Below are 16,981 nucleotides of genomic sequence, written 5' to 3' on the forward strand. Positions count from 1 at the left end.
GCTTGTGCTCCTCTCCAAGTAATTCCTGTTCACAGCTTTTACCTTTGAAATTCTAAGGATTTTTATTTGCACCTTTAAAGCTGGCACAGACATAAAGCTCCTTGTAGGACCAATTATATGAATGAAAAAAAAAAAAAAGTATTTTTCTTGTAGCATGAAGGAGAAAAGGCCTGGAACACAAACCCTATGAGGAGAGGCTGAAGGAGATAAACACCCTGCAGAAGAGGAGGCTCAGGGGTGATCTCATTGCTGTCTACAGCTACCTGAAGGGAGGTTGTAGCCACGTGGGGGTTGGTCTCTTCTCTCAGGCAACCAGCAACAGAACAAGGGGACACAGTTGCAAGTTGTGCCAAGGGAGGTGTAGGCTGGATGTTAGGAGGAAGTTCTTGGCAGAGAGAGTCATTGGCATTGGAATGGGCTGCCCAGGGAGGTGGTGGAGTCACTGTCCCTGGAGGTGTTCAAGAAAAGACTGGATAAGACACTTAGTGCCACAGTCTAGTTGACTGGACAAGGCTGGGTGCTAGGTTGGACTGGACAACCTTGGAGGTCTCTTCCAACCTGGTTGATTCTACGATTTTTCCCTTCCCACACACAGGTGGTTGAAGGATCCTCTTTGCAGGGTTCAGCAGTATAACTTAAGCACTGGTGAAAGTCTGCAAATCAGTATCAGGCACATTGAGAAAGGACACCTCAGCTGGCATTCCCATCAATTGCAAACTCGTTAGTGAAGAGTCCAAAATTAACGTGCTGTCAGTAATATGGCATCTGTAAGAAGGGAATGCATTCCATTTCTTAGCCTTTAAAAACCAGCTTGCACCCAAGCCCACCAAAACTCATTTTCTGGGAAAAGCCTACTCTTGAACACCAAGGAGCATACCTGGTACCCTCGCCAACCAGTAAGGACAGCAGCTGCTGCTGTTCAAGAGTGTTGGCCACTCCACAGCCCTGAGATCATACACAGAGTAAATTAAACAAACTTGGTAACAAATTAGGCGTCTTTGCCATTGCATTGTGAATTAGGAGGTCAGATAAGCCTACAGTCTCTCTCCCTATGTGGTCTTCAACCAGCTGGGGTGACTAGTTGACTGCTCCCATTATCTGTTCCACATTCCTGCAAGAAACAGGCAGCAGCTGGAGGCAGAGCTGCGGCAAAGGCCTGGCAAACCTGCAGCTTGGAGCCCACTGATGAAGCACATCTCAGGATATTCCTTCTCTCTTGCTTTAGCTTTTCCAGAAATGTAATATGTGTATCTCATTGGTACATACTCGATGGCGTTAGTGGAAGCAGGAAGCCTCAGATGGTAAAATGAGAGAAGCCCAACGAAGGGGCTTTTTTCCCCATTTTACAGCAGATGCTTGGCTGCCTGCCAAACCTCACTATAGGTTTATGCAAATGCATTTACTCTTCTTTATCAATAGCCAAAACCAGCATTCTTCTCATAAAGCAACATGACATCTGTGTGATCTGGTCAATTCTTCAGAAGAATAGCAGCAAATGTGCTGCACAATAGAAGGATGTTACCAGGAGATGCTTAAAGGGAGTCACTGTCGGGGTATTTGATGTCAGTGACACTCAGCTCTGGAATCAAATGCAGACTGGATTTTTAAGTTTGGACTGCAGGTCCAAAAGGAGAAAGGAAAAGTGTGCTACTATCTGGACACTGTAACGCGACATGACCTTTCATCTTCTAGTCAATCAATCAGCTTTCCTCTTGCATCTGAAGTAAGCGTAAGGGCTGGGTCAGAATCAGCTCTCTGCAGCAAATCTGAGACAGCCTCAGCAGAAAAAAGTCTGTCAGGAGGCAGCTAATGGAGCTGCATGCTCCCAAAAAGTGGGCTAGATCAGCAAAAAGCCCAGAAAAAAGCAAGGAAGAAGGCAGCTTGATCAGACAGAGTCACTGAAACTAAAGCTCCCAGTACCCTCTGCACTGTCACCCAGAAATTCAATGTGCAACTCATACAGTAGTGCAACAAAGATAAAACATTTATAGAAACAGCATCTTCCCTTCCCCTTTCTTACAGGGAACATAACAGTGAGTGTGTGAAGGCACAGAGAGGGAAATTTTAGCCACCAGGATCTCCCTCCCAGCATCTCTGATAACGAACAAGATACAAGAGGCAGAAGAATGGCTAAGAAGTGTTAGCAGACATAAACCTACTGCTGGTCGCACAGCAACATAAATCACAAGTGACTCCATTAAAGTCAAGCAGCTACATGAGCATAAAATCTGTATATTTAGAATCAGCATATATTTAGAGACATGTAATAAAGTCAAGATGTTAGAAACTGCTCAAACAGCTCACAAAGCTTGACTTTTTTTCCAGCCAGTAATAAGAAAAAAAGAATCTATACTTTGCTACAGGTCTAATAGGAGGGGGTAAGAAAAAGGCTAGAACCTATATTTTCACCTCAGTATGTGTGAAAACCACTGCAGACATTAAGAGGGGTAGAGAATTGGATGTAAAATAACCCCTTCTCTATGCAATCTGAGTTTGTGCAAGTGCCAGGAGCTATAGATTACAGAGAAACAGATTCATTTCTGCAGAATTCAGGAGTAGGATTTTTCAGGAGCTCCTAATATCCTTGAAAAACAGAATATGAGAAGTTCTTCAAAAATCTTGACGTTCTCAGAACTCCATCAATTTCTCAATCAACTGTGTCTCCTGGCACCTGCCCAAATCCAAGCTGAAGTCAAACGACAGAGCTTAAATCACTTCAATTTAAATGCAACAAATGGAGAGAAGAAATCTTTCCATTATTTGCTGCATGTTACTGTTACAACAAAGAAAGCTACATAAACTGGGATAATTTGGTAGATAAAACACGTGAGGATAAGAAAGAAAACTCAGGTATCTACTGTCAGCATTCAAGAGTCACACCCCAGGTAACCAGCAATAGAACAAGGGGACACGGTCTCAAGTTGTGCCAGGGTAGGTATAGGCTGGATGTTAGGAAGAAGTTCTTCACAGAGAGAGGGATTTCCCATTGGAATGGGCTGCCCAGGGAGGTGGTGGAGGCACCGTCCCTGGGGGTCTTCAAGAAAAGCCTGGATGAGGCACTTAGTGCCATGGTCTGGTTGATTGGATAGGGCTGGGTGCTAGGTTGGACTAGATGAGCTTGGAGGTGTCTTCCAGCCTGGTTGATTCTATGATTCTATGGGAAAGTTCTCAGTGAGCAGGACAATCACAGGTTTGCTCACTGATTTCCAAGAAATACCTCCCAATAAATATGCAAGACCAAACTTTTCAGAATTATTTTATCCAGTATTGATTTGTAAGAATGAAGGAGTTTAAGGTGGTGCAATTTTAGCCTCTTCTGCCTAATCTATGCAGTACATGACTGAGAAGGAAACCTCCCTCTCCCACAGCCAGGGCCCAGCAACAGTTCAACGTGAGATCTAATTCCATTTCCTCAATGATTCCTCAAAAGAACAAGAAAAAAAAAAACAGAAGGGAATGATTAAAAACATAAGAAGAATTAAACAGTCACAAATTGCAGAAGAACACAAAATATTCAACAGACGACAACTTTAAAAGAAAGGAGTTAAATAAATAAATGCCATAAAGAAAGCAGACAAAAATCTGCATGTAAAACTCAAGCACAGGAGCCTGTTTGCTGTGGTGCTGCCATGCAGAGCAAGTGCTCCATCAAACAAACCCACAGGGGACGAAATAAAAGCTGGAGCACTCTTACCTCAGCGCTGCATTCTTTCCATCGCTCCTTACACACCTGACCTGCCTGGTTTGGTAACCGATCTCCACCTCCCTGGGACGGTGGTGGGCTCTGGAGCCTTGAAGTCCAGATGTGCTTCGCTCTCCAGAGTCTGAACCCAAATCCAGCATAGTCCTCCCCTCCAATTCGGCGTGCTTAGGATGGGGCAGCCGGCATTCACCCCAGGACCCCACTCGGAGGCTGTAGGTGCGCTTCTCCTCCCCGAGGGGGCAGGCAGGGGTGCTGCAGGCTCTGGATTCAGTCAGATTCGGGCACGGGGCGCCCCCATACAGAGGAGGAGCGATAACCGCCCTGGTCCGGTGCTGCAGGCTCTTGGCACAGCCTGTGCCACACTCGGACCAGCCGGAGAACTGGGAGACGACGCAGTCCCTTGGGCAGGGCACCAGGCAGGCTTGCTCGGCAGGCGGCTGCGGTGTGAAATACTCACAGATCTCGCTGGCGACGACGGTCCGGTTCAGCTTCTGGAGGCAGCGGACGCTGCGGCGCTGCAGCCCGTGCTGGGCAGTGACACAAGCCCCAGCCTCCCCCTCACTGCCAGCAGAGGGGACAAGCCCGCACCTGTCCCATCCCGAAACCTCCCACTCAAACAGCTCCAGGTGCCAGTCACAGACTTTAAAGCACCGCCTCTGGTTTTCAGGCTTGTCCTTCTGGTCGCAGTTGGCGTGGAACGTCGTCCAGCCCTCCACGTGGGTGCACCAGACGGCCCGGCTCCGAACACCTCCTAAGCCGCAGTCGCCTATGCACCGTCCCCAGTGACCTGCAAAAGAGAGGCAGGTGAGAATGCCTCGCGGTGCTGCCGCTGCTGACCTGCCGGCGGCATCCAAACCATAGCCTGCCGTCTAGGAAAAGGCAAATAACTACCAGCTTCCTAAAGGCTGCAGATCGTTTCTCCTCCCAGTCTTCTCCCATCACTAGACCACCTGGAGAAATTTATTGGGAGGGGGAAGTCCCATAACAAGTCAAATGAAAGGCAGGCCAGCAGTAAAATGCCTCCCAAAACGTGAGGAAATATGAATATTTACTGTTGCTTGTACAAATGAACATAAAAATGACCATAGAGGAACAATAATCTAATAGGAAAAGAAAGTCAAGTTAGATAAGAGGAAAACAGTCCTAACAGAGCAGCAAGTCAATGGAATAAACGGCACTGAGAATCATAGAATGAACCAGGTTGGAAGAGACCTCCAAGACCATCCAGTCCAACCTAGCACCCAGCCCTAACCAATCAACTAGACCATGGCACTAAGTGCCTCATCCATGAGTGGCTAAGATGCATTTAAACAGGTTCAGACAAAAAAAAGTAGTCTTCAACAGAAGGTTAGTTTTGATCTATTTCCATCTTGTTGAAGGGACAGACCTGAATCATCATCCACGGTGATAAAATGGTGAGGATAAATGCTATGGAAATAGAAGCATACTCTTCATAGGAGTTTGAAATGAAGGAACTGATTTCATATGGCCATGTATGTGCTATAGGATAGGCCCTGCAAGGTGCTGCTTTGAGAGTAGTGCCCTGACAGCAAAGCAGGCACCTGACAGAATCATAGAATCATAGAATCAACCAGGTTGGAAGAGACCTCCAACATCATCCAGTCCAACCTATCACCCAGCCCCAACCAATCAACCAGACCATGGCACTAAGTGCCTCATCCAGTCTTTTCTTGAAGACCCCCAGGGACGGTGCCTCCACCACCTCCCTGGGCAGCCCATTCCAATGGGAAATCACTCCCTCTGTGAAGAACTTCTTCCTAATATCCAGCCTAGACCTACCCTGGCACAACTTGAGACTGTGTCCCCTTGTTCTATTGCTGGTTGCCTGGGAGAAGAGGCCAACCCCCACCTGGCTACAATGCCCCTTCAGGTAGTTGTAGACAGTAATAAGATCACCCCTGAGCCTCCTCTTCTCCAGGCTAAACAGGCCCAGCTCCCTCAACCTCTCCTCATAGGATTTGTGCTCCAGGCCCCTCACCAGCTTTGTTGCCCTTCTCTGGACATGTTCCAGCACCTCAACATCTCTCTTGAATTGAGGAGCCCAGAACTGGACACAGCACTCAAGGTGTGGCCTGACCAGTGCTGAGCACAGGGGCAGAATAACCTCCCTTGTCCTGGGATGTATACCTAGCAAGTATTTCCATCTGTAGTATGTGGCACTGTTAGAAGCAGTAAAGCTAATCATTCGGGAAGAGAAATTAAACAAAAACTAGACCAATGATGTAATTTTTCATTCTGGAGAGTAGGAACATGTATATGTAATCATACAAATCTTGTTTGAGGATTTGCAAGTGAAAACAATCATAAAATCAACCAGGTTGGAAGAGACCTCCAAGATCATCCAGTCCAACCTAGCACCCAGCCCTAGCCAGTCAACTACATCGTGGCACTAAGTGGCCACGTGGCCTCATCCAGTCTTTTCTTGAACACCTCCAGGGATGGTGACTCCACCACCTCCCTGGGCAGCCCATTCCAATGCCAATCACTCTCTCTGGGAAGAACTTCCTCCTAACATCCAGCCTAGACTGCCCCTGGCACAACTTGAGACTGTGTCCCCTTGTTCTGTTGCTGGTTGCCTGGGAGAAGAGACCAACCCCACCTGGCTACAGCCTCCCTTCAGGTAGTTGTAGACAGGAGTGAGGTCTGCCCTGAGCCTCCTCTTCTGCAGGCTGCACTCCCTCAGCCTCTCCTCACAGGGCTGCTCTCCAGGCCTCTCACCAGCTTTGTCGTTCTTCTCTGGACACATGCCAGTATCTGAACACCTCTCTTGAACTGAGGAGCCCAGAACTGGACACAGCCATCAAGGTGTGGCCTGACACAAGGCTAAACAAAAATATTTCGCTGTGACAGTGTTAGTCAAGAAAAATCCACCATCCACCATGCAAAAGAAATGGAAAAAAAAGGTAAGGGCTACAAAGTGCCACATTGCTTACAAATTGAAAAGGTAGAGAAAAACACTGGGGATGACTCTTGATACATTAATGGGATTTTGATGATCATGTCTCAAGAGCATCTCATCTCAATTCTATGTTTAAAAACTTTCCAGTACACCTTAACAGAGACATTTCAGTTGCCAAGGATATTGCATTGAAAACACAATGTCACTACCCCATATTTTGTGTTCTTTCAAGGTAGAAAATGAAGTTACAATAAATACATTGATTTATACTAGGAAATGCTATTCCAGTTGTTTTTTTTTTCCCACATTGATTTGAAAACTACCAGAATCAGTTACATGCTTACACTCCAAAACCACACACACACATAAAATACAAAACCAGCCCCACAACAGCTCCAGTTTTCATACCAGCTAATTGTGGTTTGGTTGGTAAACCTAAGCTAATTGCTATTTCCTCATGAACAGAGCTGTTAATACTGCAGAACCTGGTGGAAGCCCCATCCTTGGAGGTCTTTAAGGCCAGGCTGGATGGGGCTATAAGCAACCTGATCTAGTGTGAGGTGAGCCTGCCCATGGCAGGGAGGGTGGAACTATGTGATCCTTGAGGTCCCTTTCCAGCCCTAACAATTCTATGATTCTAACCAGGGACCTGAAATTGTGTAATTATAAAAATAAATACAAATCTCTGGTTTGGGTTTTTTTGATTGTTAGTAAAGAAGGAAAAGCAAGTAGGACTAAGATATTAATGAGCTTCTCCTGCAACACACTTCACACTCTTGCCATGTCCCTTCTGTGGGTGCTCCTCATCCCACATCCATCAGGCTAGGAACGAAACTTTACCCTTGGTCTAGCACTGTCTCTTCTAGGGGACAAGCAATAGGTGGGGAAAAAAAATGGGTGGAAAATTGGATTTTGTTGAATCCTTCAAGCTATGTGAAAAATCTTTGTCCCTTCTATAGCTCTATTTCACACCAAAAGGCATCAGTGCAAGGTAAGGACTCAGTTGTGACACATGCCTTTAAGGGGAAAAAGCAGGCTCAAACTAGACCACGCTCTACAAGCTGTACTACACAACAGGCAGGCTTTCAACAGAGTCCAGTGTGCTTAAAAACTGAATATTCAAAACCACCAGAAATCTTTAAGATATGCTTTTGAAGTCCAGAGGTCCATTGACAATTTAAATGCTTGTCCTCAATACTTCACCTTGACCCAGAAGACCATTCCTACATAAATGTCAACAAGATTTGAAGTCAGACAGCAGATAGAGTCATCTTAATTTTTAGTAATTACTAATACTAATAGTAATTATTTTTAGTATTATCTTACTAAAAACAATAGTCAAATTTGAAACATCAGGCACTGGGTGGCTTTTTATTAGAAGAAGAAAGTAGCATAAAGCCTAAGCACTGCAATGCAACTGAATCATGAACTTATTCCAGCATCTACTTCTCTGAAGCAATTCAGCAAAGGCAGTTTTATTTTTTGAGATGTAGAAACTTCAGTGGAGGAAAAGTTTAGTTTTCAGCAGTTGTTTTTTAAAGCAAGAATTCAACAGTAATATTGTTTCACTTCAGCATAGAGCATAGCAATATTTTACTGACCTCAAAACACATTATAGCAATTAAGGATTTACTAATTTCTTAGGAGAGCAAATAGCATTTAAAATAGCATTAAAGCTCCCTATGTGTTCATACAAAGCAGCTGCAGGAGAGGACTGGACAGATTACACTCCCCAAACCTACCACTGCTCTTTCACTACTAAACAGAACTCATCTCATTAGTGCTTTTTAAACATTTCTGGGTGTTGCTCATCAACTATTCAGTGTGATAGATGCAGATTTACCAGCTCTTCCATTAACATGATAGAAAGAGACACTGTAGAAAGCAGAATAATAAGTGGCCATTATTTAATGTCAGATGTGAATTTAGGATGAAAAATTACCAAAAGGAAAAAAAAAAAAAAGGAGGTGGCAAGGCCTCAGAAGTAATTACACTATCGTTAGACACATCACATTTTGTAATTACTCTTTGGCAAACACACTAAAAATGTAGCCTGCTCTTGGCATACCCAAAAAAGACAAATTAAAGTAATGTTAAAAATCAGATGCCAATCTCATTACTATGGATTTCTTTTTCCCACTTCCTGATGATCACTACCAAGATGCTGCAGTAAACTGATCCATGATGCTTCTTTGCTTAGTTGAATATCCTGTTTGGTAACCCAGCAGAGGAGAAGGATGTAAATACTTCCTAGTCAATAGTTTGCTTTGCAATTAGAATTTAATTCTTTTTAGCAGAATCATGATAAATTTATACTTTCCTTGAAGTAAACCTGAGTCAATTAAAAGAAATGTCTCAGCACAATGTGAATAATAACAGCTACAATATAAAAAGCCCACTGGAATTTAGGTATCAAAAGTCTAAACTTCAGAAAGATGCTTTCCAACCCCCAATCTAGAATGGGAGGCCATTGGTAATTGAAGCAGAAAACTAAACAAAATGGAATGTACTTCACAGTGATCTCTATATAAAGTACAAAAAGAGGAACATAAAGGATACATACCATCTGTCTCCTAAGCATTGTAACTTAATCAGATGCTGGATGGATGTTTGATCTCATCACAGCAGGGCACAGGTGGCAGGAGAGACTGTTAAAACAGGAGAGCTCCCAGCTGGGCATAAGGAAAAACCTCATCACTATGAGGATAACCCTTAGAACAGTCTGTCCCAAGAGATAGCAGACTCTCATCCTTGGAGGTTTTCAAGACCTGACTGACAAAGCCCTGAGCAACATGTTGTGAATTCAGTGTTGAACAACCTCTGAGTAAGAGGTTCAACCAGATGACCTCTGATGGTCCTTTCTCACCTGGATTACTCATGAAGGAGCAGGTAAGTGAAAGCAAGGCTTTGTCCACTAGAATGCCAAAAAAGGGTTTCACTGAAAAATACCAGGATCTGCACAGTACTAAGAAATTTGCAACAGCACAACAAGTCCATTAGTCAGCTAAACCCAAAAAGAAGTTCAATCAAATCACTAATTAAAAAAAAAAAATGCAAAGTCAAGCAAAATTTGCTTGATTTGTATAAAAATTGTAAGAGACAATGGGATGTCTTTGTCTCTAGTAAACAAAGACATCCCACTGTCTCTTACAAGACATCCATAGCACCACAAGAAATAATGACATGAAAGGGACTAATAAATCCAGACAATGTAATAAAGAAAAACTACACCTTCTTCTGTTTGCCATCTTTTATCAGCCGGAAAAAGCACTGTGCTATCATTCCATACAGCTTCTCTAATCGCCTCAAAAGCAGGCAGTAACTCAGCACTTGCAGTTCACTTGATCTAGTGTGTGCTGCTTTGCTTTTCCTGCCTGCAAGACTTACCTACAACTATGCAGTAATTACATCTGAAAGGCTACAGTGACAGCTGCTCTTTGACACACAGGTCACACAAGCATAAGACTAGCAAACAATAATTACATATTACAGACAAAATGAAACACCAGTGAACATCAAACCTAAAATAGGAATCCCAATAAGAGATGATTAATAAGTATGTTACTGCTTAATAAGAATTGCTACAATCATTATTGTAGCAATGTTTAATGTGACATTTAGCTTAATTGCAATCATTTTGCCATCTGAGAATTCACTCCACAATAAGCATCTTCCACAATTATTCTGTAGCTGTGCACTCATTTGCAAACTTAGGACAAGACCAGCAATCAGTTCAATAGAGTTTTGTGTTAGTAATTTATTTCAAACAGGTAACAGATGTGCCTCCTGTCACAACTGATACATAAAACAGGGGTTGAAAAAAAATAATGCACTATCTATGGAGCAGTCCTACTTTTGACACTTTTTAGCTTTCTCCTTCAGCTTCAGTATCAAATGTGGGAGCAACTGTTCTAGACCCTAACAATTTATTTACAAACAGAATCTCTTAATACAATGATTCTTAAATCTAATCCTAACGAAGATAAACGATTTTATTAATGCCTGGCTGAGGAGTAACTCCACCAGACGTGATCATAGCCTGGAGATCACTGAATAACTTCTGCTTGAAATGTCATACGACCACTTTGGATGTCATTCTAGCATCCTTTCATCAGAGCCTGTTTATACAAAATGGAAAGCTTCATCTCATGCTGCAGCGTCTGAGATCAGGTAACTGTCTCAGACAAGATGTGAGCTTTATTTCTAGCAGGATTATAACCAATTAATCTTAACTGTCATTAACAACTGCAAAAAATAAGTTCCACTGACTTGGTTTCCTCTGACCTGGTTATTTTATGAGAAGTTTTTTTATGAGATTTATGTATTTTTTATGTAATTTTATGAGAAGTGTGAAATTTTTATGAGACTTGGACATCTTTATTTATTATGAACCAAACTGTTGAACATCACATACTTCTTCTCACCACTATAGTGGGTTTTTTTGGAACAGTGCAAAAACATTCAGCCTTATGCCAAGAAAAATGTATCTAATGACTCAGAGACCTTACTATGTTGATCACAGTATCATCAGGGTTGGAAGAGACCTCACAGATCATCAAGTCCAACCGTTTACCACAGAGCTCAAGGCCAGACCATGGCACCAAGTGCCACGTCCAATCCTGCCTTGAACTGCCCCAGGGACGGCGACTCCACCACCTCCCCGGGCAGCCCATTCCAGTGTCCAATGACTCTCTCAGTGAAGAACTTTCTCCTCACCTCCAGCCTAAATCTCCCCTGGCACAGCCTGAGGCTGTGTCCTCTCGTTCTGGTGCTGGCCACCTGAGAGAAGAGAGCAACCTCCTCCTGGCCACAACCACCCCTCAGGTAGTTGTAGACAGCAATAAGGTCTCCCCTGAGCCTCCTCTTCTCCAGGCTAACCAATCCCAGCTCCCTCAGCCTCTCCTCGTAGGGCTGTGCTCAAGGCCTCTCCCCAGCCTCGTCGCCCTTCTCTGGACGTGCTCAAGCTTCTCAATGTCCCTCCTAAACTGGGGGGCCCAGAACTGAACACAGCACTCAAGGTGTGGTCTAACCAGTGCAGAGTACAGGGGCAGAATGACCTCCCTGCTCCTGCTGACCACACCATTCCTGATGCAGGCCAGGATGCCACTGGCTCTCTTGGCCACCTGGGCACACTGCTGGCTCATGTTCAGGCGGGTATCAATCAGCACCCCCAGATCCCTCTCTGTCTGGCTGCTCTCCAGCCACTCCGACCTCAGCCTGTATCTCTGCATGGGGTTGTTGTGGCCAAAGTGCAGCACCCTGCACTTGGAGCTATTGAACCCCATCCCATTGGACTCTGCCCATCTGTCCAGGCGGTCAAGGTCCTGCTGCAGAGCCCTTCTGCCCTCCAACCCAGCCACATCTGCCCCCAGCTTAGTGTCATCTGCAAACTTGCTGATGACTGACTCCATGCCCTCATCCAGATCATCTATGAAGATGTTAAAGAGGATGGGGCCCAGCACAGATCCCTGAGGGACACCACCAGTGACAGCTGCCAGCTGGATGTGGCACCATTCACCACCACCCTCTGGGTCCGGCCCTCCAGCCAGTTCCTAACCCAGCACAGAGTGTTGCCATCCAAGCCATGGGCTGACAGCTTAGCCGGCAGCTTGATGACAGTAGCATCACCTGCATTTCATACTCACTCCATATCAGTGTAGTCAGTCCAGTCACATCTTTTCTTGCAGACTGAACAGACTAAAATCTTTGAAACCAGCTCCACACAGAGTCTAGGATAGTCTGAGAAGTTTAGGTGGTTTATATGACAAAGTAATACTAGTAGAGATGTAGTTAGCATAACTGCCCACTCCCCTGCTTTCTGGAAGAGCCCTCCAGCACGCCTGCTCTGCAGCTACTGCCACATCTCAGCCAAAATACAGCTTTCCTTCATTGCTTGAACTTAACTGTCTCAATTATTTTGCTACCTATTAGTAACAGCAATTCAACAGAACACTTTCTACTGCCATCTGTACAAAAGAAGCTATGCAAAGTAAAAGGCTATTGTACTACTTGCCACGGGTCACAGAGGGCATATAAAATTCCTTTGGTTCCTGGGATTAATTTTAAATACCTGTAGCACTGTTTTAAACTTTCATGACCTACACAAATGAGTGATTCAGCAGCTTAGTTATTCATCTTATTTTGGATCTGACTAAAAGTGAAGTTTAGTGACTTATAGTCATGCAGCCGTTCGTTCCAATTTTACATTTCAGGTTCTTCCCTTATTATCCACAACTGGTAACACTCCAGACACTCCAGCAAGAAAGACATTCTGCAGCAAAATGTAATGAACACTGCTGTTTATGAAAATTCAGTGATTTACTAATCCCTTGGCACTTGAAGGCAGGACTTCTCAATATTATGCACTAATGTAAACTGCATTAGCTGAGCTACTCAATCATGTGCCCACACCCCGGAGACAGCCCAGGGGAAAACAGGCTTTTTTTCCCCAACTTCCAGTTAGGAAAAAAAGAAAAATTAGAACTCCAACTCACACATTCCAAAATATTTCTGTAATACTCATCTCACACATTTGGAAGGTTGGTGAGAACAAATTTCTTGCCTTGGTAATAGCTGATATTAGGTGATGAGGCCACGATGTATATAAATGTATGTATATAATAAAAGCAAAGAGTATAAATAGGCATTATTGGTAGATTGAAACTATGAGCACTTTACTGCATAGGAGATTAAAAACATCTCAGTTTTGGATCAGAGATAGTTATAATCAAACCCTGACCTTTTCAAAATTCCAAACATCTATGAAAACCAATTCCTTTTCAAACACAACAGCCTGGATAAGCTGTTTGTAAATGTAACCTTAATAGAAAATGTGACTCAAAAATGTTTCTTCAGTCACTCCACCTTGACTATGGGGCTTTTATTTCCCCATGGGGCCTCTTATTTCCCTGTGAAAAACACCCAGAATCAATACAACACCAGTTACACAACTTCTCCTGCAACACAAAACACCTGGCTTACCAGTGGGGAACCAGAGAAAACAGACAAATGCTGCTGGACACCAATCTCCATGATACCTTCTTCTGACCCCCAGTCTCCTCTCTAGTTCTGATTAAATCTCCTCTGCAGCCCATAGGAAAGCTCGGATCCCTTCAAGCACAAGCAAGTAAAAAGTCAAGGAGGACTACTTTGCTATATGAAGGGAAGCAGGATACATTGATACATATGTGAAAGGGATTATTTAACATTTGCCTGTAGGAACTCAGCCCACTGCAGTTTTTATGCAGATCCTTTCATTGCTGGTTTGAGAGATTTACACAAGTTTTTTTCTGCTCCTCTGTATGTTAGCTTCCCGTTGCTGCCCTTCATATGGGCAGTCACTCCAAGTCATTGTTACAGCAAGTCCAGTTTCCCCCCAGGCCCATCTTCTTGAATAGCCCAGCAACAGGTAGGATCACTGCAGAGGTGATGCACTCAGGTCTTTGAAAAGACCACCTCACCCACATCTCCACTGCAAACTTTACCAAAGAACATCAAGAACAGCTCTAACAGACTCTTACAGGAAGCACACCAAGAAATTCATTGTCAAAGGTTCACTGCTCTGAGATAGGACCTCAGTGGGACAAGCCTGGGGGAAGCACTGGCAGCAGTTCAACATCTGCTTGGCATTTGAGTTCCAAGACACAAAGAGAATTCCTGTAGTACTTCTGCACTAACTCATTATCTGGCAAACACCAAAGATGCAGCTGCCTCTTATTCCAAGTTGTGACAACCACAGTTTCTAATTTTCATATTCTTTCATGAAGTTTAAATTATATTTCTTCACTGCAATAACAGCAATGCTTTGTTTTTCAAAACTTTGTCTATTTTCATTCAAAAAGAGAAAAAAAAAACAGATCACAGAAAAGGTTGGGAAATACTGCAGTGATCTGCACACCTGCAAAACCTTTCTGAAGTATCAGAATTAGCTTCACATGTACATAATCACAAAAACATGTGCATCATTCTCCAGACATCATTCTAAGGGAGAACAACATTTTTTTTCTGCTTGGTTTCATGTATTCTCAACTCACATACTTTATAAACCACTACAGCCCAGAAGCCAGCATACTTTTTCAGAACCTACAGCAATCAATATGCCATGGTAAAGGCACTGAAATCCAGAATTGCACACCAAGGTGCCACCAAGTATGGCTTTGGTTAAGTGCTGGAATTGCAACAACTCTCCCTCAGTCTTCTGCAGAGCTGTTGTGTACACACTTACAGATGTGTTACAGCCCTGAAATACATTGGGCCATATTCTCCAAGTAGGACCTCTGATGAACCCCAGCTGGGACGGCCCCTCTGCCCCTGGGTACTCCCTTTTCTCCAGAGCAGAAGTGGGGCTGGCCAAAGGTCTTGGAACAGAAAAGGCAGATGGTAAAATACAGACATTGTGCTGGGAGAAGTGTAGGCTGGATGTTAGGAGGAAGTTGTTGCCAGAGAGAGTGATTGGCATTGGAATGGGCTGCCCAGGGAGGTGGTGGAGTCACCATCCCTGGAGATGTTCAAGAAAAGACTGGATGAGGCACTTAGTGCCATGGTCTAGTTGACTGGATAGGGCTGGGTGCTAGGTTGGACTGGATGATCTTGGAGATCTCTTCCAACCTGGTTGATTCTATGATAAATTCTGTGACAAAATTATACAGAAATATCTTCTTAACCATACAGGCCAGGCAGTCATTATTCTTAATAACCATTTATAGAAGAGCTATACAATGGGCAGGAGTTCACATGGTGCCCAAATTCTTACTAATTAGTATTTCTGCATAGATGGGATGGAAAACACTGATAACAAGTCCCTGGCAACAGATAGCATGATTAATCCAGGTGAAAAGGACTATTTTTAAATATGTGCACAATCAGCTTTAATAAAAACTGGGAAGAGGTTATTAGAGAGCTGCACAAAACTGCTGGGCATCTCCTCTCTCTCTTTTTTATTTACAGTCCATAATAATCCACTTTTAGTTATTGATAATTAAAAATATTTGTTATATATTTTTATATTTATTTAATGTTATAATAATTATAGTTTGTAAGGTGGTGGAGTTGCTGTCCCTGGAGGCGTTCAATAAATGACTGGATGAGGCACTTAGTGCCATGGTCTAGTTTATTGGCTAGGGCTGGGTGCTAGGTTGGACTGGATGATCTTAGAAGTCTCTTCCAACCTGGTTGATTCCAACTTGGTCTCTTCCAACTCTGGACATGTGGGAGTGTGTCCAGAGAGGGACCACGAGGATGCTCAGAGGAGTGGAGCACCTCTGCTATGAGGACAGACTCAAATAGTTGGGGTTGTTCAGTCTGGAGAAGAGAAGGCTCTGAGGTGACCTTGTTGTGGCCTTCCAGTATCTGAAGGGGGCCTACAGGAAAGCTGGGGAAGAACTTTTTAGGACGGCAGGTGGTGATAGGACTAGGGGGAACAGAGCAAACCTGGAGGTGGAGAGATTCAGACTGGACATGAGGATGAAGTTGTTCAGCGTGAGAGTGGTGAGAGCCTGGCATGAGTTGCCCAGGGAGGTGGTTGAGCACCCATCCCTGAAGGTGTTTAAAGCCAGACTGGATGAGGCTGTGGCCAGCCTGATGTAGGGCAGGGTGTCCCTGCCCATACAGAGGGGTTGGAATTAGATGATCCTTGTGGTCCCTTCCAACCCTGACTGATTCTGTGATTCTATAACAAAAATTCCATTTATTCTGGACACTCTTCTCCAATTTTAAACTGCTTTGGAAATGCACCATTCTCTGTAATACTTGGAAACAGCTGTGCAGGACTAAAGAATTAGAGCAGCTATGCCAAAGTTTAGAACACTAAGTGTTCTCACAAGTACATCAATCTGCTCATCTTGCAGACACCAAGAGCATAGGCAGATGACAGAGGGAATGACCAAGCACCGAGCAGCATTGTGGTAGGGTTACAATTACCCCTCAAAATAAAATCACCAGAGTAGCTCAGAAAGTTTGGAAGCAAAATGAAGCTACATATACACAGCAAGCTAAAAACCTAAAAGCATAAAATACATCATACAAAATATATTTACATGTATTGACAACTATGCTGCCCAGAAAAGTTGTGGAGTCTCCTTCTGTGGAGACTTTCCAAACCCACCTGGATGCATTCCTGTGCCAACTACCCTAAGGGAGGTTGGGCTCTACGACCGCTGGAGGTCCCTTCCAACCTCTAACGTTCTGTGATTTGTAATTTAGAAATAACAGAAAGATCTCCCTGTGGACAAACCCAGGAGGGGCTAATGGCCACCTTCTTCTCTCCCCCTCTAGAAAAGCAATCCAGGCCCCACTGTTATCTGCTCAGCCAGCATAAGAAGAGGAGGAGGCAGGAAGTGGCAGAGTAAAGAACAGTTTGT

General features: G+C 44.0%; 1 protein-coding gene across 5 annotated transcripts in view; it reads right to left on the reverse strand.

The window, feature by feature from the left end:
- Positions 1-16,981, reverse strand: part of THSD7B (thrombospondin type 1 domain containing 7B) — a 427,787-nt gene that overhangs the window by 271,333 nt on the left and 139,473 nt on the right. For all 5 annotated transcript variants that reach the window (XM_064155654.1, XM_064155664.1, XM_064155685.1 and 2 more), the window contains exon 4: positions 3,695-4,490. In XM_064155654.1, the coding sequence (XP_064011724.1) occupies positions 3,695-4,490 (796 nt within the window). The remainder of the gene's footprint in view (positions 1-3,694; positions 4,491-16,981) is intronic.

The sequence above is a fragment of the Pogoniulus pusillus genome, chromosome 2 (genome assembly GCF_015220805.1).
Source record: "Pogoniulus pusillus isolate bPogPus1 chromosome 2, bPogPus1.pri, whole genome shotgun sequence".
Lineage (NCBI taxonomy): Eukaryota > Metazoa > Chordata > Aves > Piciformes > Lybiidae > Pogoniulus > Pogoniulus pusillus.